This window comes from Pleurodeles waltl, chromosome 5, assembly GCF_031143425.1.
Source record: "Pleurodeles waltl isolate 20211129_DDA chromosome 5, aPleWal1.hap1.20221129, whole genome shotgun sequence".
Taxonomy (NCBI): Eukaryota; Metazoa; Chordata; class Amphibia; order Caudata; family Salamandridae; genus Pleurodeles; species Pleurodeles waltl.
This window is the reverse complement of record NC_090444.1, coordinates 69,816,426-69,835,737: the sequence shown is the minus strand read 5'-3', so window position 1 is coordinate 69,835,737 and position 19,312 is coordinate 69,816,426. Positions and strand designations below refer to the sequence as shown.

The window sequence follows — 19,312 nt, the reverse complement described above, 5'->3', positions numbered from 1 at the left end:
CCCAGCCGGCACACCAACTGCGCCCAGGCCAACCCCAGACACACCCACGGACCTTTCACATGCCACTCATGCCACTTCTCCTGCACTCACACCAACAACCACCACAAAAACACCAAACACCCCAATCACCTCAATTGCATCCTCCTTAACACCCACTCCGTCCACAAGCACACCATGGAGCTTTGGGACCTACTCACCACAAACTCTCCCGACATCGCCTTCCTCACTAAAACATGGATGAACTCCTCATCAGAACCCGACATCGCCATAGCCATCCCAGAAGGATACAAAATCACCCGTAGAGACCGTATCAACAAACCAGAAGGAGGAATCACCATAATACACGGAAATTCCATCAAGATTTCCACCAATACCAATGACACCCTAGACACCGCAGAGCACCTACACTTTTAGGTACACATCAATGCCAACACCACCCTAAGAGGAACCCTCATCTGCAGACCACCAGTACCCCACCCCCCATTCTGTGACACCATCGCCGACACTATCAGCTCCCACGCCCTCACACCCTAGCTAGTGCCAGGGTGCCCTCACACTAAGTAACTTTGCACCTAACCTTCACTAAGTGAGGGTTAGACATATAGGTGACTTATAAGTTACTTAAGTGCAGTGTAAAATGGCTGTGAAATAACGTGGACCTTATTTCACTCAGGCTGCAGTGGCAGTCCTGTGTAAAAATTGTCTGAGCTCCCTATTGGTGGCAAAAGAAATGCTGCAGCCCATAGGGATCTCCTGGAACCCCAATACCTTGGGTACCTAGGTACCATATACTAGGGAATTATAAGGGTGTTCCAGTGTGCCAATCAGAATTGGTAAAATTAGTCACTAGCCTGCAGTGACAATTTTAAAAAGCAGAGAGAGCATAAACACTGAGGTTCTGGTTAGCAGAGCCTCAGTGATACAGTTAGGCACCACACAGGGAACACATATAGGCCATAAACGTATGAGCACTGGGGTCCTGGCTAGCAGGATCCCAGTGACACATATCAAACACACTGACAACATAGGGTTTTCACTATGAGCACTGTGTCCTGGCTAGCAGGATCGCAGCGAGACGGTAAAAACACCCTGACATATACTCACAAACAGGCCAAAAGTGGGGGTAACAAGGCTAGAAAGAGGCTACCCTCCTACAACCACTGCGTCCACTTCTCCTTCCTGAAGCCCACCACCCACCACCAACAACATCCTACCCCCTACCGCAAGTGGAACAAGATCTCCAAAGAACAACTAATCTCCAACCTCGCACAAGCTCCACCTCCCAGTACCAAAGACCCCAACGCCGCCGCCCTCACACGATGGCTAGAAGCAAGCGCAGACTCCCTCGCCCCACTCAACATAACCAACAACGCCCGCAACAACAACACAGCCTGCTGGTTCACTGGAGAACTTCAGTCTTCCAAACGAGAATGCCGAAAAATTGAAAAAGCCTGGTGCCAAGAACCCTCAGTGAGCAACTTCTCCACCCTCAAATCAGCCATGTGCAAACATCACCAGCTCATCCAGACCACCAAACGATCCTTCTACAAAGAACGCATAGACGACAACGCACACAACAGCCAGGAACTTTTTGCCATCATCAAAGAACTCACCAAACCAAAATCCTGCGCCATCGACCCTCAACACTCCCAAGACCTCTGCAACTCCCTCTCCAACTACTTCCACCGCAAGATCACAGACATACACGACAGCTTCATATCGTCATCACCCACCACAACACAGCCAACACCACAGCACCCTGCCGCACCAACGTAGAGAACAAATGGACCCCCACCAACGACGAAGAAACCGGCAAAACCATGAGCTCTATCCACTCAGGCTCCCCAACAGACCCTTGCCCCCACCACATCTTGAACAAGGCCAGCCAAATCATCGCTCCCCAGCTCCGGGCCGTCATCAACATCTCCTTCGAGACCGCAACCTTCCCAGATATTTGGAAACACGCCAAAGTCAACGCTCTTCTCAAAAAACCCAAAGCAGCCCATGAAGACCTCACAAACTACTGACCTATCTCTCTACATCCCTTCCCCGCGAAGGTCATAGAGAAGATAGTAAACATACAACTGTCTCGCTTCCTGGAAGACAACAACATACTCGACATCTCCCAGTTTGGATTCCGCAAAAACCACAGCACCGAGACCGCCCTCATCGCCTGCACAGACGACATCAGGACCAGATTAGACCAGGGCGAAACCGTCACCCTCATCCTCCTAGACCTCTCCGCAGCTTTCAACACCGTATGCTACCAAACCCTTCGCACACGCCTCTTCGATGCCGGAATTCGCCACAAAGCCCTGGACTGGCTCACCTCCTTCCTGTCTGAAAGAACCCAAAGAGTTTGCTTCCCTTCATTCCGGTCTACAGCCACCAAAACCATCTGTGGGGTCCCCCAAGGATCCTCCCTCCGCCCCACCCTTTTCAATATCTACATGGCTCCACTCGCCAGCATCATCCGTCCCACGGCCTCACCATCACTTCAGACGCTGACGACACCCAGCTCATCATCTCCCTCACGAGGAACCCATCTACTGCCAAGAATATTCTACATGCTGGACTCCTCGCCATCGCTAACTGGATGACAGCAAGCCACCTCAAATTGAACTCAGAAAAAAACGAGATCATCATCTTCTGTCCCAACAAGACAGCATGGAATGACTCTTGGTAGCCCACCACCCTAGGACCACCCCCAACACCCACCACCCACGCACACAATCTCGGCATCATACTGGACTCATCTCTCTCCATGACTCAGCAAATCAACGCCATATCATCCTCCTGCTTCAACACCCTCCGCATACTACACAAGACTTTCAAATGGATTCCTTTAGAAACAAGAAGAACAGTCACCCACGCCCTCATAAGCAGCAGACTGGACTACGGCAACACCCTCTACGCAGGGACCACAGCCAAGCTTCAGAGAAAACTCCAGCGCATACAGAACGCAGCCGCACGTCTCATCCTCAACCTCCCTCACCACAAACACATCTCTGCCCACCTCAGATCCCTACGCTGGCTGCCCATCAACAAAAGGATCTTTTTCAAAATCCTTGTCCACGCTCACAAGGCCCTCCACGACACCGGACTGCCCTACCTCAACGAACGAATCAACTTCCACAAACCAACTCGACAGCTCTGCTCTGGCGACCTCGCCCTTGCAACAGTCCCCTGCATCCAACGCACCACCTCCGGTGGCAGATCCTTCTCCCACCTCGCCTCCAAAACCTGAAACTCTCTTCCCACCCACCTACGCAAGACCCAGAACCTTCTAAGTTTCAGAAAGCACCTCAAAACATGGCTTTTCGAGCATTAACCCCCACCCCCGCTCCTTGAGACCCTACCAGGTGAGTAGTGCACTTAAGAAATTTGATTGATTGATTGATACTGGCAACTGTATTTGGGTATGATTCTGACATATTTGTTACCAACTTACCTGGGTCCGGAGTTACCATTATGTAGCTGGACCTGTGTCCAGTGCACAGTTAAAATGGATTCCCTGCACTTATGAAGTGCAATGGAACTGGAGTTCGTAGGGGCACCTCTGCTCATGCAGGGGTGCCCTCACACATAGGGACCTGCACCCTGCCCTTTGGGCAGGAAGGGCCTACCATAGGGGTGACTTACGGTAACCTGGTGTAGTGAGCTGTGGTGAAAGGGTGCATGCACCTTTTCATGCAGGCCGCAATGGCAGGCCCTCAGACACATTTAGCATGGGCTCCCATGGGTGGCACAATACATGCTGCAGCACATGGGGAATTCCTTGTGTCCCAATGCTCTGGGTACCTAAGTACTATATACTAGGGACTAATACGGGGACACCAGTATGCCAGTTGTGGAGGTCACAAAGGTCCTAAGTAACCAAATTTGGAGGGAGAGAGGACAATCACTGGGGTCCTGGTTAGCAGGATCCCAGTGAAAACCGTGTAAGCATACTGATAGCAGGCAAAAAGTGGAGGTAACCATTACACAAAGAGGGTACTTTTTACATTCCCCACATCTAAATGGGGCAGAGAACAGCAAGTTTGGTAGGTAGGAGCACCACCAATTTAAAGCAATGTTTCTGCTTCACCAAACTATAAATGGCTCTAGGAGCCCTTTACAGAAGATTGCTGGACATCTTATTAGGAAAAGCTGCCAGATAGTTGGTCTGTATCTCTGCTTTGTGCTGACTGGTGAGCTTCCAACCAACTGCAGTGAAATGGATCATTGTAGAAATGTTTCACCATTGCAGATGGATTTCAGCACGAAATAGGTACTGTGGCCTAAGGTAAAGGTGGGGATACTGCTAGGCTACAGCACACCACAATAGGGCAGGCGACCACACTATGATCTGATGGCCCTGTGTTGGGTGTACGATGGTGGACCAAGCTGAGGCACCACCATTGGAAACTCTGTGCTTTACAATCTCTAAATGAGGCAAAGAAAAAAATGACAATTTTGTTTTAATGAGAATGATGTGCTTTCCTAGCTATTTTTTCTAAAAGACAAAGTAAAATGCTAGATTCAAGCATATTACTTTCTCTTTTTTTAATCCTTATCAGTCGCGGCTCACACAGATTTAAAGGGGTGGGGCGGCGCGTGGTTGGGGCTGGGGGAGAATTAAATACAAAATAATAGAATAAAAATAAAAACACTTACCTGTGCTCCCGTGCCGCGCCCCACCGCTCCTCTGCCTCCTCTGCTCCAGACACAGGCTCCAGCCTGCCCTGCGCCAGTCCTGACGCTGCTCAGAGCAGCGTCAGGATTGGCTGGGAGCACCCAGCCAGGGCGCTATCAGCAGACTGGGAGCCTGTGCAGGCTCTCTTGAGAGAGCCCTGTGCGCATGTGTCACATGCGCTCTGAGGAGGAGTGCTGAGCACTCCCCCTCAGTGCACGTCACCCCTGTGGCCCGCCCCTTTTCCCCAAAAACGATCATAAAAACTGTTCATGATCATTTTTTGGGGAAAAGGTTTGCCGCTGCTGGCGGAGGGGGGTGGCGATGCTCCTCCGCCTCTATGGAGGAGCCGCCCCTGATCCTTATGCATACACTGTTTGTTGGTGCATACTAGTGCTTCAGTTGTGGCCATCAGTTACCCATGTTAGATTACGTTTGCTTTACTTGTGCTGCTCACATGAATCAAGATAAGGATAGGAACTTCATTTTTAGCCTCTGATTTAAAAAAAATTGTTACGATTATAGAGCATTTTAAAATGTTTAATTTTCAATTTTGCTTTTTATGTGTATGTACTTTAATAATCTGGTAATATGATATCATTGACTAAACAAACACAGAGCTGCTGGTTAGGAGTTGTGGCCTCAGGTTAAGACCTGCTTTTCTAGGTTGTTCAAGGTAGGGGTACTGCTAGACTCCAGTACACCAGCCTGGTGAAGACCATTATCTCAGACGGCAGTGGCTTGGCAGGTCGCGCTGCAGCAGGAGTTCTGGGACTCTTGCATCTTTTGGCAGCGTAACAGCGGGGGGCTGTGGTGGTTGAGTGCAGAGTTGGGGAACCTCAGAGCTTCTTTGGCTTCAGCTGGCACAGTTCAACAAGTGCAGTACTGTTTGCGTCTCAGATTTGGGGGTGTCCAGGGATTCTTGCTTGTAATAGTGGGGTGCCTAAAGGACAGACATTACTCAGCCGTGTGCTACAGGGGGTCACTGTGGATCATAGCTGGGGGAAGGAGGATGAATGAAGGTTATAGACGTCCAGAGTCAGCACAAGCCAGCTGCATGCCAGCAGCCAAACTCTGAGCTATGTGGGGAGGAATGTAGGGGAGAGAGGCCTCAACCAGGCCACATCTTTGTTCAGTGGAGACCGCATTGACTTCTTGATTGTCTCCTTTCCCACCTGTATTGTTTAGTTGTAGTCTTTTCCCCATACTCCCATTAAACCAACCATCCAAATTATTTTTCGCCAAATGCAACCAAGTCTCCCCTGAAACTACCTGCCTAGTCTGAAACTATTTTGCAATTCTAGGCTTGTCGGCCAAAAACATCTAGTCTAAGCTATTTTCATGCATGTTTGCTGTCTCCAGCTCTGTCACCTGGAGCTTTGGGGCCCTGTCATCCAGTTCCTACTCAAAGACCCTCTCCCCATCTTCACTGTCTCTTACCTGCTCCCAATTAAGTCCTATGGTGAAACTCGAGCAGCTCCTGCTCAGCTGAGCTGTCCCAGTACTCCTCCTTAGTCTTTGCTTTGAAGAGGGCAACCTTCCAGGTATTCACCTCGAAGAAGTGGGGAAGTAGAGTGGCCCTGTAGATGTAGCAGGGGCAGGGGTGCTGATGTACGGTCTTTGATGGAGGGGTGTGGGCCTTCTCTAGTCCCTGATTCTGAGGGTTCTGGAGTATCCCTAGCCTTCCGCACAGCTACAGCAGACTCCGTCAAGGCAGTCTCCTCCCTAATCTGTTTATCACTCATCTTTTAACAGACTGCCTTTTTGTAAATAGACAGAACTCTTTGGATGAAATTCAGTGTCTACTGGGGTCTTAAATGTAGTGATTTGCACAGCATGCTCACCACTCTGATGCCTTCTGCATGGGGTTCTAGGGCAGTGCATGGTTACTGGGCTCTGATCATTGCGGGAACTGTCATTTTCCCCTGATGTCCCATGGACTCTGGAACTAGTGAACTCCAAAATATTTTCTCCCATTGGATTTTTGAGTCTCAAGTGACAGCAAAGTTTGAGCTGGCTGGGCTTACTTCATATGGTAGGGGTTAAAATGTCATGGACAGAATACACTCAGGGCCTCATTCACAAAGGTAAACTTAGTCCTGAACTCTAAGTTTAGACCTGAAGTCTATGTTTAAATTTCAGGTCTAACACAGACTTCAGGTCTAAAGTTGGACTACAGTTCTGAACTTAGACTTCATGTCTAGGTTTATCTTTGTAATTCAGGCGCACATTGTCAGTGAGCTTCACATCTGATGAAAATTTGAGTCTATTGATAGCTATGCAGAATCAAGCAGTTAAATCTCTGACGCGCTGTAAACCAGAAAGTGCTAGGCCTGGTCCATAATGAGGCCCCAAACATTTTTATAGGATTTATAAGCTTTATGCTTTATAACATAAGTCCCATGGCCACTGTTATACCATGAAGATGCATGATATTGGTAGTCTTAGCTCCTTTCTAGTCTACCCTTGTTTGTGTCCAAGCAGTCACTGGAGAAATTCAGCCAGGCATAGAAATACAGCATATTAAGCTTGGGTGTGATCTGCTTGCGTTTTTCCTGTGCCCGACTAGTCCTCAGTGCGTTTGAGCTTCTGTGGCTGAGTTAAAAACAGGTAAGGACCCAACTTCTGTCCTGGGCTTTGACATGGAGACTGGGCCTAATTCACAAGCTGCACTTCGTAGTATACGACTCCCAACAACTTGGCGGATACTTCGCGAGACATCTGTTATACTCTTGCTTCAAGTCCTCAAAGACTTATTATTTGGTATGAGAAGCAGAACATCCAACCTTACTTCTATTCTCCAAGCCCCCTATCAATACCCCCTCCCCTGACTGACACCCACATCATATGCAGTGTGAGTGTCATTCTTGAGGCTAACTTAGCTCTTGTCACATTCGCCAACATTCTCAGTAAGAATTTGCACCAACTTCAATAGGGACCCAACCCTCTGAGCAACCAAGCTGCAGCTGGTACAAAATCACATTGTTCGCCTCATCATAGGGCGCAAACTGAGTTTACATCCCACACACCTTATCATCAGGTCCCAGCTATGGGAAGCATTATCTGCAGTTCATCAAAATATAAAACTCTAAGGCTTCTTTTACAATTGAGCGGCAACTGAAAATATAGAAATTTAAAGAGTGATTTAGCATTGGGCAGCAATGGAAAATATAAAATAGTAAGGTGGGGGTGGTAACCAGAACTGTGATTTAGAGTTGTTTGGTAAATGGAAATATAAATTAGGTGGGATTTAGAGCTGAGTGGTAACTGGAAATATAAAATAGTAAGATGGGATTTAGAGTTGGGTGGTAACTGGAAATATAACTTAGTAAGGTGGGATTTAGCGTTGGGTGGTAACAGGAAATATAAATTAAGGTGTGATTTAGTGTTGGGTGGTAACGAAATATAAATTAGTAAAGTGGGATTTAGAGTTGGGTGGGAACTGGAAATATAAATTAGTAAGGTGGGATTTAGGGTTGGGTGGTAACTGGAAATATAAATTAGTAAGGCTGGATTTAGGGTTGGGTGGTAACTGGAAATATAAATTAGTAAGGCGGGATTTAGAGTTGGGTGGTAACTGGAAATATAAATTAGTAAAGTGGGATTTAGTGTTGGGTGTTAACTGGAAATATAAATTAGTAAGGTGGGATTTAGAGTTGGGTGGTAACTGGAAATATAAATTAGTAAGGTGGGATGTAGGGTTGGGTGGTAACTGGAAATATAAATTAGTAAAGTGGGATTTAGAGTTGGGTGGTAACTGGAAATATAAATTAGTAAAGTGTGCTTTAGAGTTGGGTGCTAACCAGAAATATAAATTAGTAAAATGTGATTTAGAGTTAGGTGGTAATTAGAAATATAAATTAGTAAGGTGTGATTTAGAGTTGGGTGGTAACTGGAAACATAAATTAGTAAGGCGTGATTTAGAGTTGGGTGGTAACAAGAAATATAAAATAGTAAGATGGGATTTAGAGTTGGGTGGTAACTGGAAATATAACTTAGTAAGGTGGGATTTAGAGTTGGGTGGTAACTGGAAACATAAATTAGTAAAATGTGATTTAGAATTGGATGGTAAGTAGAAATATAAATTACTAAAATGTGATTTAGAGTTGGGTGGTAACCGGAAATATAAATTAGTAAGGCGTGATTTAGAGTTGGGTGGTAACAAGAAATATAAAATAGTAAGATGGGATTTAGAGTTGGGTGGTAACTGGAAATATAAATTAGTAAGGCGTGAATTAGTGTTGGGTGGTACCTAGAAATATAATAAAATAGTAAGATGTGATTTAGAGTTGGGTGGTAACTGGAAATATAAATTAGTACGGCGAGATTTAGAGTTGTGTGGTAACTGGAAACATAAATTAGGAAGATGTGATTTAGAGTTGGGTGGTAACCCGAAATATAAATTAGTAAAATGAGATTTAGAGTTGGGTCGTAACTAGAAATATAAATTAGTAAGATGTGATGTAGGGTTGGGTGGTAACTAGAAGTATAAATTAGTAAGGTGTGATTTAGACTTGGGTGATAACTGGAAATATACATTACTAAGGTGTGATTTAGAGTTGGGTGGTAACTGGAAATATAAATTAGTAAGGTGTGATTTAGATTTGGGTGGTAACTGGAAATATAAATTAGTAAGGTGTGATTTAGGGGTTGGGTGGTAACTGGAAATATAAATTAGTAAGGTGTGATTTAGGGGTTGGGTGGTAACTGGAAATCTAAATTAGTAAGATGTGATTTAGAGTTAGGTCGTAACTAGAAATATAAATTAGTAAGATGCGATGTAGAGTTGGGTGGTAACTAGAAGTATAAATTAGTAAGGTGTGATTTAGAGTTGGGTGGTAACTGGAAATATAAATTAGTAAGGTGTGATTTAGAGTTGGGTGGTAGCTATAAGTATAAATTAGTAAGGTGTGATTTAGAGTTGGGTGGTAGCTAGAAGTATAAATTAGTAAGGTGTGATTTAGAGTTGGGTGGTAACTGGAAATATAAATTAGTAAGGTGGGATTTAGAGGTGGGTGGCAATGTAAATAAAACCTAGTAGGCCATGATCTACACGTGGGTGGTAACAGGAGACCCTGTGATTTCTGGGTGAGGTTCTAACCCTGGAGGAGAGGGTGGTGGTAGATTTCCGCCCGTGGGTAGGAGCTAGTGATGCTTTTGTTCTGCGGATCAGAGGGTTTATCGTTGTGGCTTGGCCGTACCCCAGGCCCTGCCCACGGTGTGCCTTACATTTGTATTGAGTGTTGCAGAGGCGCTGGCCTCTAGTCAGGATGCCCATTGTTAGATTACGTCACAAGTTAAACCACGTCACGAGAAGGGGTCTATTTGCTGGGCCCTGCGTCCCCATAACACGAAACCCCACCGCGGTGGTCTTTACGCACAACATGGAAACAAACACCACTTAGGCTGAAAAGAAAAACAGCATTCTTCCAACACGCGCCCTGCAAGTAGGCAAGCGCCCCAGCGCCCCCGCATAGCGCTAGTAGGCGCTATATAAAGGCTGGAAACCACAGAATTCAGTACGTGTGTGTGTGACCCTCTCAGCAGATGGAGGGAGTTGAGAACCTCGCAGGCTGCACTTTGCCCTTTCCACATCTGTAATATGCGGGTGAAAGTTCATGCTGCACATTCCTTTGGGGGGAGCCTCCCTGCTAGCCCCAGCCTGAGGGGCTGAGCGCACATGGATGCTCCTCTGAGGCCTTGAACCCTGCCCTCCAGGCCGGCGCCCCCGCAGCCTCGCCGTGCACTCTGCAGATCCCTCCCCACCACTGACAGCTCTCTCTCCCCACAGGAACATGGCGGGCCTGTGGAGGGGCTACCAGCAGCTGCTGTCCAGACACCCCTGGAAGACTCAGCTGGCCACGGCTGGTAAGAGACACCCACGATGTTACCTTTAAACTGTCTAATAACAATGGTCCTTATTTAAGAAACTGCGTGTGCTCTCTGTCCTGTGTTAAAATACAATTTCAGTGGAGTTGTCTAATGTACTGTGTATGGCACTAACACACCAGCCTGTATCGCAGCTGTTTGCAGTCAGGGCTCAGCCACAGGTGAGTGAGGTGGACAGAAGTCGAAGTTTCGCAGCTCCCTTTCTTCTGATTTTCGTCTTGGCCCCTCCTGCACACATCCAGCATGTGTAGGGGGCACTGTGTACTGCTGTGTTGGAGTTGTGCATCCAAGACTTGTTATCAATGACAATACTACACCAAAAGGGCAGCACAAGTTGAGAACTCCATGAGTCACTGTACCACCCACCTGTGGAGTCGCCCAGTGTTGTACAAATGCACTCGCTCTCCTGATCATTGTGGCAGCACCCCCGCAGTGCCTGGTGCTCTGATGATGGTATGTGTATTTGTAAAGCAAGGTGTCCCCCGCAAGGGTGTTCTGGCGCTGAGGAGGTGTGTCTGCCTAGCCCTGCCGATGGTTAATTGAAGAGCTAGGTCTACAGCCTCTTGTGGAATTCCAAAAGAGCACAGGAGGCTCTGATGCGTCGAGGGAGGATATTCCACGCTTTAGGGCTATGTAAGAGAATGTCAGTCTTTCTGATATGGTCCTCTCTATGGGTGGGATTGTTGCAAGTAGGAGTCCTGCGGAGCGGACATGTGTGAATGGTTGGTGGAAGGCGATGCAACTTTTCAGGCAGGTGGGGCGTAAGTTCTGTAGCGCCTTCAATGTGTCTGTGTGGAGTTTGAAATGGGCGTTTGTGTATTGGGAGTCTGTGGAGATCCTTCAGGTGTGGTGTGATGTGAGTTCTGTATGTGAGGTTGAGGATGAGTCTGGCTGCCAAGTTGTGGATGGTTGGTAGTCTTCTACTGAGTAGCTTGGTGATCTCAGCTTAGAGGGAGCTTATGCAGTTGCTGGTGACAAGGGTGTGCGTGACAGTTTTTCTAGGGTTGCTTGGGAGCCATTTGAAGATCTTCCCCAGCATCTTCAGGGTGTGGTAGCAGACGACAGTAACAGCATTGATTTGTTCAGTAATGTGCAGTTTGCTGTCAGTGACTAATGCAAGGTTCCTGGCATGGGTGCTCAGTGTGGTTGTGGGTCCGCTTCAGCCGCCACCAGCGGGGGGCCCATGATGAGGTGCTCTTGCTGAATAAAGATCACTACTTCTGTCTTTTCTGTGTTCAGCTTAGGATAGTTGGCTTTCATCCGGTTAGTGACTTCGGTCATGCAGGTGGTGAGCCTTTTTCTTATGTTGGGGGTTTTGTCCAAGAGGGAGAGTATTGTGTGTTGTCAGCATAGGAGAGGATGTTGATGTTGTGTGCATGGATGACGTTGGACCGGAGGTATAATGTATGCATTGAAGAGGGTAGGGCTGAGCAATGAACCTTCAGGTACTCCGCAGATGAGTTTGCAGGCTTCCAAGGAGTAAATTGCCAGGCTGACAGCTTTTGTTCTATTAAGAAGGAGCAGATCCAGCAGAGAGCAGGTCCTTGGATGCCGGTATCATGCAGGCCCGAGGATGGGGTGTGGGACTGTGACAAATGCTGCAGAGATGTCCAGGAGAATAAGAGCTGCCATGTCTCCCTTGTCAAGGATAATGCAGGTGCCGTCTGTGGCAGCGATGAGTGCTGTTTCTGTACTGTGGTTGGGCCTGAATACGGACTGCATGGAGTTGAGGAGCTGGTGGTTACTGAGATGGTCGGTGAGGCGTCATGTGTTTAGTTTCTCTATGTCCTTTTCCGGGTATGGTAGAAGGGAGATGGGTCTCTAGGTAGAAAACTTGACTGGTTCAGCATATGGTTTCTTGAGTAGGGGCACGACAGAGGCATGTTTCCAGATGCCTGGAAATGTGGCTATCAATGGATGCGTTGAGGATAAGTGTTAGTGCTTCGGTGATCGGTGGGAGTCTGTTTGGAAGGCGTGATGGGGCAAGGGTACGATGGGGCCTCTCAAGTGCATAGTCTTCATGGTAGCAGCAATTTTGATGGTTGTGATGTCAGATCACGAGGTTAGGGTTGTTGTTGTGGCCTTGATGGGAAGTTGAGTTACAATGGTAACGTGGTCTGGTTGAGGGTCGAAGTTGCTGTATATGGAGGTGATTTTCTTACAGAAGAATTCCAGGAGCTTGTTGGAAAGGTCTTATGAGGGCGTGATGTTGCCAGAGGCAGCAGGAGGCACAGTGACAACTTTGATGATGGTGAAGATTTCCTTCCTGCTGGTAGTGCTAGCATTGATGCACACTGCAAGAGCTGTGCACTTGGTGTTCAGTATCTGCTGGTGGTAGCGTCTTAGGGCTGATTTGAAGATATCTTATCTGTAGTGTCTTGACTTCTCCATTTGCGCTGCAGTATTTTGCAGTAGCATTTCATCAGCTTGAGTTCCTCTGTGTACCATCTGGCCTGTAATCAATATCTTGCTATTGAGTTGCGCTTGAGGGGTGCCAGGGTGTCCGCACATACTCTAGCTGTTGCAGTTCTTGATTGCTTTCGGCAGGTTGCTGCTGTGCTTGAGTTAGTGCGACGGAGAGGGGGGAATCCAAATCCTCTTCTGTGATGCTTTTCCAGCTGCAACAGGTGAGCCCGGTGATGGTATGTCTGTGGTGGTGCAGGACGGGTATGCTGAAACTGACAAGGGTGTGGTCTGTCCATGCCATAGTTACTGGCTTGTCAAATGTGATGTTGCAGAATGAGGAGAAAATCGGGTCCAAAAAGTGTCTAGCGGTGTGGGCAGGTTCGGTAACCTACTGGGTGAGGCTAGGGTTTCCAAGGTTTTCGAGAAGGGCTGTAGAGTTGGGGTTGTTGCTGTGTCCTAGGTGAAAGTTAAGGCCTCCAAGGAGGATGAAGGTGCCGGCATTGATGATGAGGGGTGCAATGAAGTCTGTGATATTGCTGGTACAATTAGTGTGGGTCCTGGTGGTCTGTATACCGCGCTTCCACCCAGGGAGACGTTGTCTATGATGCGTATCTTGAATGTGAGCAGTTCCATGTAGCTGGTGGGGTTGTCACTGTAGGTGATACAGCTGATAGTATCTTTGAATATGATGGTGACTTCAACTCTAGACTTGTGATTGCTGTCTTGCCTGGTGATCTTGTAGCCGATGTGGAAGGCTGTAATTATGTCCTGTGCAGATGTTAGTTTCAGTGAGGAAGAGCAAGTGCATTGTGTGGTCGTGTAGTAGGTCCCATATCTCTGGCATGTTTGGTGAGTGAGCAGGTGTGGAAGGAGCATGCATGCGAGTGTGGTGTGTTTCATGGATTTGGTCAGTGTGAGTGTAAGCAGGTGGCTGGTTTGTGTTGAGTGTGAGCAAGTGGGTGCTGTTAGTGCAGGAGCAGTGGGTGTAAGATATGGGACAGTGCATGAGAACTTGCAGGAGGTGCATATGAACATTCCTTTTGTGTTGTGTTGTGTTGTGTGGTGCGGTGTAGTGTGGCAGCAGTGCAGCGAGTGGTGGCAAGGTTTGACAGCATAGAGGAGCGTGGCAGGGTAGCAGTGTTTAGGGGGAGAATCAGGGTTCCTGGGTGCAGTACTAGCTCGGATGAGCGCATACAGGCTTGCCTTTGGTGCACCTTTGGTGCCCCCGGTGCCCACACACACTGCTGATGCCATCAAGTAGGTTCTGGGAGGGGGGAGGAGCGCTGGGAAACCTGTGATGCCACTTCCTGTGCAGATGGATTGTGGGAAATCGAGTGATGTAACTTCCTGTGCAGATCTACCCTAAGTTATGGACTAGGCTTACCATGATCATGGTGTCCATGCCTGTGCTGTGGTGTAGGAGACCTGTGGGTATTAATGACGAGGCTCTTCCGTACCATAGCATTGTGTCCAGTACCCCTCTGCATCATCGTGTCCACTCCCCCTTCTGTGGTGCAGTGGTCATTGCCAGACACACATGCTCATTGCTCTTTTTAGCTTCTATTTATACTTTGAGAGGCAGATATGAGCCCTTCAGAGGGAATAGATTCAGGCGGGGTCTAGCTGAAATAAGTTGGATCAGGCATCGTCCAGGTAGGAAACCTTCTAGGCCCTCTAGGGAACTAACTGGAGATATTTAATAGCACTAATGGCAACTTGATTTTACTAGTAATACAAGGACCACATTTCCTTTTTCTCCCTAGTTTAACATCCCGGAAGACTCATGCAGGCCATTCTAGTTCATTTAATGTAGTGCCTGTTTCTGGTTAACTGGTGTAGGGAATTCCGGGCTGCCTTTGCCCAGGTCCTAAGCACATCCATGTTTACCCACCATATCCCATAAATGTGGATTTAATTACCACTGGTACAGTGGCAATTATATCCACAATTTATATGCTGCATGCTGTTTATCTGCACTCTTTTCAACTGCAGGGTTTATTTATAGTTTACATCTCATATCCTGACTTCAGCTTATTTGTTTTTTCCCAATTCACACATTTTTCAGTTTTAAGGAAACAGTCACCTTCCATTTTTTAATCCCAAGTGCTTTTTCCCTTAGAAGCCTGTGTCGCTCAATCAAACAGGGGTTTTCATAATTTTCCAGTGGTGAGGCACCCACCAGAACTGGTGACCCACTGCGGTCATTTGAGGCACCAAACACAACTACAGACTGGGCCTTTACTGTAGGATAACGTTCGCAATTTCAACAGGTAATAGCCCTGAAGGTCAAGATGAGTGATTCAGGTGGTTTGGGAATCCTGGTGACCTCTTTCAGCCAGTGCTGGTGTGAGGCCAAGTGCCTGCTGGAGCCTCTGAGGCTTAAGAAAAGGGTTTCAGGCATTGTAGCATCTTCCCTACCTGGCATCCTTGTCCCCCTGGGCAGCCACATGGACCTTGTTCAGATCTTCCCGGGAACCAGTTCACCTGCCTGCTGATGAGATGGACTGCACCCAGGAGTATGAGCAAGTGGCCCCTCTCCACCAGGGTCACAGACTGGTTGGTGCCTACTCTCCTTACACTGGAATGCAGACCTCCCTAGTGCTAAATCAAGAGAGTCAACAGAGATACTGCCTGAGAGGCCCAGTTCTTATGAACCGCAGTAGGTTGAGCCAACCAGAGATCCTGCAGTTTTGAAATGTTCTTGTGACCTTACAGTCCTGAAGATTCATTCTGTTGTTAGTGGTGGCCAGATTTGGTGTTTCCTCGAAAGTTGAAGGACAAGGAGAATTGGGTGGTCGAGTATACAGTCTCCTGATTCACACAATAATAACACAAGGGTATACTCTTTCGAAATCTCTATTCCAGGAGTCCAGTTAGGGGCCTGGAACATTTCTGATCTCCAGGAACATTAGCTTATAGAAGCAAGTGCCCTCACTAACCCAAAGGTGGCATGCTTCATCATTGGGCCTGCTGCTTGTTGGGATAGCACTGCAGTGCCCAACGGGCCCCACAAGGGGGGTCTTTTGCCAGAGATCTTCTCAATTTGCCAAAATAATACTGGGGATATTGTGTATCCCTGGTATAAAAGTGAGAAGGTCGGAATGAAGTGTGATCTAAAGTTGAATATAGATATTTGTGAAGGAAAAGTGACATCTGTGTCAGGGTTAAAAAGTGAGGGAAGCCCAGGGAAGTGATCCTCGCTTCTGGATGGAAACGGTGTAATCCAGTGAATTATGTTAGTTATAAGTACAAGGTTGACATGTTTATGCCTATGTCGTCCAACGAGATAGAGTGGCATTTCTTCAGGACCAAAAACTAGATAGGTGTACCTGACCTTCACTCAAGGAGAGTAATGGTACTCTACAGTGGGTGTATTAAAATCAGTTACAATGTTTTGTTGAGAAGTGAATTACACATAGCACAGTATATACATCCTTCATTGATGAAGACTAGTCTTTCTGAGCACCTGCGTGTTAACACTCAGTAGCTGAGAAGAGCGCACCAGATATTTGAACAAGTGCCATTTCTGTTCCCTTCTGGACCTGAGTAGAAACAAGATAGTTGAAAAGATATGTACCAACAAGGGCTGATGCATAAATTCACATTTCACAATTGCATGCCCTAGTGGTGCTGGAATAATTTTCAGAGTGGGGTGCTGCAGTTAATCTTACATCTCAGAACTCATAGGGATTGTGACAAATACCTGTGTCACGCAAAAACAAGTGTAGCCAATGTATTCAGCGGGGGAGTGGTATGTACATATATGCAACTGGTGGTACACTTTGATGCACACTGCTGCAAATATATCACTAAATCATGGTGTGGTGCGCACTGCCATTATAGACAACACAATTTCAATTGAAATGACCATTACAGTTGCACAGCCGGCCATTCAGTTTTACTGATAACAAGTATACAGCTCACAAATGATAATGTGTGGAAATCAGCTTTATCTAGTGTATTGATTAGATTTAATCGTGTTAAATGTTTGTTTCCACCACACTTCAGAATTACAAAAATGTGCTTAATTTGTGCTTTACTAATTCTCATATATTCTGAAATATTTGCACAGTTCATTTAAGGGCATTTACATTTTGTTGTGTGCTAGAAAAAATAACATCCTACAGCCTTTCCTTTTGTCCAGTACCCAGCAAGATTGTCACATAAACCCTCTCACTTTGCAGTCAGAGAAAAAAAAGCCTGTTTTTTGGGGGGATGTTTCAGCACCCCCCACTCACCTGCTTCCAGAGACTATGGTATGTGCGTGAAACTGAGGAAGAGGATTGTTTAAGTTATGCTGTTAGTAAAGAACACTTACTAAAATAAACAATTTAATCAGCAGAACATTGTTCACAGGTGTGCAAGATTGTTGAACTGGTAGTGGCACAGATTACGTAGAATTAAACAAGCAGAAAGATAGGAGAGGGGAAACTTTGTCACAGAAATATGGCCTGTTTATTGGTGTGAACTAGGTGACATCTGAAAACGTGTACTCTCATGGAGTGCCTCTCGAAAAAGAAAAAAAGAGTTCCCAGAAAGCAAACATTCATGGAAGAATACAAGGAGTCAGTCAGAGAGGTGGTGAACAGACTATGCTCCATGGGAGTGACAAAGACATGCTAGGCAGCCTAAAACAAATACAGCCAACAAATAGAAAGCAAGCACATGTGAGTTACAAAACACAAAGCCAATGGGAAGCAATGGCTGGAATGTATTCCTAGGGAAGTTTTCAGCATGTCCCCAGTGTGGCTTTGTAACCTTTGCTACGACCTAAAAAGAAAGTAGTAATCTCGTGTCCATGTTTGTTCTCCAGTCTGGGGATGAAAACTCATACCGGGGATTCTGGCCACAGTAATTTCAGGACGTTTGGACCTTGCAATCCCTTAGTGAGATCATATGTCTTTTACTGCACTGTCGTCTCCCCTGCAGATCTCTGAACAATATTCCTTTACTGATGCGAGTAACCACACTGAGGCCTTTCTGAGTAATACCCCGCAGCTGCCCACTTCTTGGTGTATAAAGGGGGCAGACTCGGAATTTGACACGGTGATCCCATTAAAGTGAGTTAAGGATAAAACTATTTTAAGAGGGTGATGTGCCATTGCCAAGAAGGTCGCCCTGTGGTGCCTTGGAGGCACAGGCCTTTCATTAGGATGGATACCATTGAAGAGAGATGGTGGTGCCCGCCAGATGAGGGTGCGTGGAGGGGGCTGAAGCCTGCCTAGTGTGTCACACTGAGCGGCTGCTGCTTGGACTGAGTGGTTGAAGGCCAGAGGGCTGGACGGCCACCATTGGAGTTCACCTGCTCCTACCAGCTAGGAGCACGTAACGTGCACTGGAGGCTCGTGTGTGCAAGCGCTGCCTAACCTAGTGCCCAGAAAAGAGAACTGCCTAATGCGTGACACTCACCGCGCTCAGGACGGTCCAGTCATCCACAGCAGCATAAGCTTTTGCAAAGACCCCCAACCTATTGTGTCGGGTGGAATTCCTGGGTGGAATTCGGCTTCTCACAATTAGAAGTGATCCCGTGTTCCCATACCCAGATTTCCTGGATGAGGGAACACTGAACCCAGTTTCACCGGCCAGTGAATCCAGCCACACTGCAGCCCACGCTCGCAAGGCTCCCGACTGCAAGGCGATGCTCCCCACTTCCTCGTCCCCTAATCCCACCTGCATCATACCCACACCTAACACGGGACTCCTGTTCACAGCAGGTGGTAAATATCTGTGGTACACCTCCTTGGAGAAGGGAATTCCTTGTGGAATTCTGGGTCTGCACATTTATTCCAAGTTCTGAGGGGTTTAACTCATAATTCCAGGAAGTACATGCAGAGATTCAAGCCGGTATCAGAAGCTCCGGCCACCAGGACCCCCTAGGGTGACCACCTGGCATTGAAGCAAATTCTGGACAGGACTGTAAAAAAATCAGGACAAAGGGTCCAAATTCAGGACAAAAATTCAAGACCAAACGTCAGTTTTACAGACACACACAAGAGAGGCAATGCCTCACTATGTTGTCAGTGAATTTATTTACTGTTTTTTAACATAGTACTATTTATTCACTGTGGTCTTTTTGTGATAGCCTCCTGGTATGCTAAATTCAGGTGTCACATTACGTCCTTGTTCAGTAGCGTAGGCCAATCACCAAGGCCATCACCCCTACCCAAATCTACTGATTCTTTCTTGAAGAGAAAGTAACAGCAACATTTTGATTATGTTTCTGAACATTTTAAAACCCCTGGCAAACAGTTTGGGAAACATTAAGGTAATAAACCTTATGCTAGTTTAAACAAATTTAACAAAAACATCTGGCTTACCCCAACCGCCCATGGATTTTCAACCTAA

General features: G+C 46.9%; 1 protein-coding gene across 1 annotated transcript in view; it reads left to right on the top strand.

Moving 5' to 3' along the window:
* The window catches only part of MPV17 (mitochondrial inner membrane protein MPV17), a 279,947-nt gene that overhangs the window by 24,339 nt on the left and 236,296 nt on the right, over positions 1-19,312 (top strand). The window contains exon 2 of the mRNA XM_069233592.1: positions 10,464-10,540. Coding sequence (XP_069089693.1) covers positions 10,468-10,540 — 73 coding nt within the window. The 5' untranslated portion in view covers positions 10,464-10,467. The remainder of the gene's footprint in view (positions 1-10,463; positions 10,541-19,312) is intronic.